Genomic DNA, 5102 nt, shown 5'->3' on the forward strand with positions numbered 1-5102 from the left:
CTGATGTTGGTGAGTCTACGTCCCTGTAACTCAGTGGTTCGGCAAGCGAGACCGATAGAATAAGTGCTGGGCTTACAAAGAATAAGTTCTGGGGTCAATTTGTTTGACTAAAGGCAGTGCTCCAGCATGACCGCAGTCAAATGAGTAGTTAGGCAGAAACATACTGGATTTACTTAAGACCATATGCTTATGCTTCAGATGCACGAGTAAGAAGCAAGAAATAGAAAGTGCAAAGTAGAGAGCTTGACCTATAAGAAATAATAGCCAAAATCACCCATAAATCATATTCTATTATCTAAAAAGAAAGGACACAATGAATTATGTAGTTTTATTTCACATTTAAAAAAAAGAGTCATGAATAGAATTTCTTTGACAATGGATCTATCATATCAAAGTTGACCTGATCAAAACAAGGGCAGCTAAAGTGACACTATATATAATTCAAAATTATAAGAACCACTTAAAACATCAATGACTTCCATGCTGTTGGCAGAAGGTACAAAAATTCATAACATATCAATGATTAAACACACTATAGGCATTCGGTAGCATAACAGTAGGGGAAAAAAGTACATTATTTTATTAACAATATATGTCATTATTGCCTGGAAATCATAATTTTTCCTTCAGTAATAAAAATCAAAACAAAAAACAAAAACACTAACTGGCACACTTATGCCCCCACCACCATACTAAACAGTAGACAAACACACACACACATGACCTACACTTCAAAAGACATGGGTAAAAATTATTTGACCACTCAGACACTTATGTAATGCAATCAATAGCTATTGTTCCTTCCAGCTGACCCCAAAACTGCATGTCCATATTAAGGTCACACCAGAATGATACTGCATTGTATTTCCCCAACCTGAGTCAAACAAACAGAAATTCATGCATACAGCAAAATAACCAAAGCCAGACCTTGTGTATAAATGGTAATTAACTTTAGTGGACGACAAAGTTCAAGATGCTTACACACTAGCTTGTCTCCCTTGTAACCACCACAAAATCATTAATCATTCAAAATTCAACCCTTTAGTGTTCACATTATTGTGCCAAAATTAATGCTTTTTCATCTACATTGTTTTGAACTAATCATACATTATCTTGTAGCTATGTGATTTTGATGAGGTAGCTGTTAATTTTTAAAACAATATTGTAAGGTTGGTGCAAGAGACCAGATCTGGCCAGTTTGAACATAAAACAGGCAGAATACTTTTGGCCGGATATGGCCGGTTTAAATGCTAAAGGGTTAACGTGAATTATAAATGACAGCTTCTGTAAAGACTACACTATGAAACACTGCTTGGCAATATATACTTCATTTCCCTATACCAGATGCCAGGAAATCTGGAGTAAGAATGTTTCTTGAAATGTACATGCAAGATTTTCTTGTTTTATCTGAACAGATATTTGTAACCCATCAGGCTTTTCTGTTAGATATACAGTTATTCAAAAACTGATGGCAAATGAGTCTTCACAGAAGTCAAATGTTTTTATTCATATACACTATGATAGATTAAGTGAATCACTTGTGTTGCATATTTAGCTTACTTGTAGGAGCAGCAAATTAATATTGGAACAGAGATAACACCTCTACATTTCTCATGATAATTATTTACAAAACAAAATTAGTAAAAACAGTTTAAGTATCTTTGAAATTTTAAATATATAATTCTTATTTATAAAGGACTTACTTTTAAAATTTAGTTCATACAAAGAAACAGCCATACGATCTCCATCAAGGACCTCTCCTAAAGTAAGAGATTTGTGCTCGATCTGAAATGAAAGTTTCAAAATATTTGAAACACAACTTTTACAAACCATTGAAACTGCAGATAGAAATTTCAGCAATGAAAAAAAAAAAAAAAAAATCAGAAGACATAAATTTCTTAGCAATTCTTAACTTTATTGTTTCTCAACTGTTGTCTTCTAATTTACACTCAACATGTATTCCCACCATAATTTTGTAGGGATGTTGCCAGTTTTCTAATTTCAGATTTTAGGGTATGCCCTGGCACTTGCCACCATCTATATCTTTCTCTCTTCCATTACTCAACCATCCCATTTATATTTTGATCCTCATCCCTTGTGAGTATGCCTGGCATTTTACCACCATCTCTATCCTGTTGTCTCCCACTCTTTCTCTCTTCCTGCACTTCTTTAGATTGGGTAACTATGTAGTTCCTTTGTGGTAGCGCACCTGTTTCTGTTTCCATTCCTGATCTCTCTCTCTCTCTCTCTCTCTGGGTAACCTTGTACTTCCTCTACAGCAAGACACCTGTTTCTGTCTCACTGTCTCACTTTAACCTTTCATCACCCGACACAAGATCACCTCCTTTAATGCCCACTCCCCTCTTGAAAGTTTTTTTTTTGTCTTGCGAGTACTTGGTGACCCTGTCAGTGCAGATGCCACTTAAAAACACCCAAGTGGTTGGTACTCAGAAGAGCAACCAGTTGTAAAAACCTTGCCAAAACTGACCTCGCCTCTGCTTGTGCCATGTAAAAGTACTAAGTCCACTCTGCTGAATGGTTGGTGTTAGGAAGGGCATCCAGCTGTAAAAATCCTGCCAAAACAGTCACAGAAGTCTGGTGCAGGCTTCTGCCTGGCTGGCTCTTGAGAAACCATCCCACTGTGAATAGTGAATGGTGCACTGAGACACTCAAAAAGCTTAGAAAAGCCATTAGGAGTAAGATATCTAACAAGAATCTGATAATGATCCACATTCACAATGATAATGTGCAAGCACATACAAAGGTGGCAACAGATCAGACAATGTCCAAACTGGGTTGGCCAGTGACCCTCTATCTACCGTACAACTCAGATTTGGTACACTGAAGGACAGGCTTTGGGGATCACAACTTGATGGCAAAATGAAGATGGTTATGAAGAAATGGTTACAACAGTGTGCACCCAAATTTTTTGAAAGAGGGTTTGAGAATTAGGGGCAACAAATGTGCAAATTTATTGCTTGTGATGGAGACAGTAGAACCTTTGTATGGAGAAAGAGTTTACTAATCTACCACCGTGCAATCTGAACAGCCTATACCAATTGATAAATGTTATACTTACTTTTACATTACTTTTGGGATAATTCATACACACACACACACACACACACACACACACACACACACACACACACATTCATACTGCTTATGTATTTATTTAAATTACTATATGGATATAATTGAAGCATGTATATAAACTTTAAAATACATTTATGCATACAAATATACAAATATGTACATGTACACATTTTTGCATGTATACATACATACTTATATATGTGTATCTATGTGTATGTGCATATGTATTAAAGTATGCATGTATGCAAAAAGCACATAGCTATATACACATGCATATACATATATGTATATTGAAATATATGTAAATATTTGTACATCGAAGCTTAATTATATACGTGTGTGTATATGTGATTGAGTATGAAGGTGTATGCTTGCTAACTTGCAAGATTGTCTATAATATTAGTAACAACAAACATATTTGTGTCCATCTGCCAACATGGAAAAATTTGTACAAGAAACAGTAACAAATTTTTTAATCTACAAAACCAGTACTTAAAAATAAACCTCTTAATCAAGCGAAAATATACTTGGAAGTTAACTTCTAATGCAGATCACTAAATTTGACCTGTATTTGACTTGTGCTTTCATACAAACTTAACTTCACACACCTACGTTTACATACTTGAATGAACCCAAATAATGAAAACTTAACAACTACTAATTTTTTTTTTTTTTATACTAAATAGATCCAATTTAAACATCTACCTAAATTCAAAGAAGCTAAGTTCACCTTCCTATCAGAACAATGCCTTTCTTCTTTCCCTTTCTTTCCTACCATGACATTTAAATGTTTACCATTTTCTCCCAGACCATGATATATGTTTTCTGTTTTTCTATTTTTCCAATTCTTAATTTATTTCCAACCTTTGTATTTTGTTATATATCTCAGTAATTTAATATCTGATATCTTTTTTTATTGCTTAGTCATGAGAAAAGGCCATGACCTATTTTCAGGGTCTCAGACTACTGGGAGGAAGGAATGTATCCTTAAATGGGAAGGCTACCCCAAATGCATGCAACTGGGTGAATTCTAGTGAAGGTACCCAAGTATCAGGTGTGACATTAAACCAAATTATAACACCCATGTAGGCTACGACAGGGTTTGAACTTGGAAAGCAAAGCACTAGAACAAATACCACAAATACCATAAGGCATCATATTGACACTGTAATGTTTCTATCAATAATGACTGATATTACTGATTGCAGAAGATGAAACACTAAGTTGACTTCAGTCAGATTTGAACAAAAAATAAATACTATCAAGCACTTTGACAATCTAATAACACTGCCAGTTACGATACATAAAATAAAAATAATCAATTATATCTACCTTTACTGGTCTGCAAACTGGTAGCTGATAATAGTGGTATGTTTCATGAGGATTGAAATATGGACCAACTTTATTCACATATAATATCACCTGAAACGAATAAAATGACCGTGTGTAGAAAGTTGTATTATAAAACAATATTAACTAAACAAAGTATATAAAATATAAAGGAGATAATCGTATATTTTAAGCAAAGCCAATAGAATCCTTCATTAATGCATGTTTTCTGTTTAAAACTATACTTACCATTAACAGAAAACCTATGCATTACATTTGATTTACCTTAGTGTAGAGTTTGGTAAAACTCACCAAAATGAGGAAAGAATGAAGAGTCAACAATAGAAAGCTATTTTATCAGTGGAAAGGCAACAGAAAAATTTTATCTATTAGTGATGTTGTAGGAGAGAAATGTGTTCGCATGGATGATGGTACGCTTGCATTAAATGAGGATGCAAAGAAAGAGGTCTGGAGATGCCACTACGATAGATTGCTTAATAAAGAGAATGAATGGGAGAAAGAGAGCCTGCCGTATGTCGACCCAATAGAGGGACCAGCTATCCGAGTTGATAGTACCAGGGTAGATAAAGCAATTAAGAGTATGAAGACCGGGAAAGCCCCCGGCCAATCAGGAATCACTGCAGAGATGCTCAAAATATCTGGCAGTGTTGGCTATA

General features: G+C 34.8%; 1 protein-coding gene across 1 annotated transcript in view; it reads right to left on the reverse strand.

The window, feature by feature from the left end:
* Positions 1 to 4542, reverse strand: part of LOC106873965 (transmembrane 9 superfamily member 1) — a 59541-nt gene extending 54999 nt beyond the window's left edge. The window contains exons 1-2 of the mRNA XM_014921513.2: positions 4429 to 4542; positions 1704 to 1785 (exon numbers count right to left, since the gene is read on the reverse strand). Of these exons, the coding sequence (XP_014776999.1) occupies positions 1704 to 1737 (34 nt within the window). The 5' untranslated portion in view covers positions 1738 to 1785; positions 4429 to 4542. The remainder of the gene's footprint in view (positions 1 to 1703; positions 1786 to 4428) is intronic.
* Positions 4543 to 5102: the final 560 nt, after the last annotated feature.

This window comes from Octopus bimaculoides, chromosome 10, assembly GCF_001194135.2.
Source record: "Octopus bimaculoides isolate UCB-OBI-ISO-001 chromosome 10, ASM119413v2, whole genome shotgun sequence".
Classification (NCBI taxonomy): domain Eukaryota; kingdom Metazoa; phylum Mollusca; class Cephalopoda; order Octopoda; family Octopodidae; genus Octopus; species Octopus bimaculoides.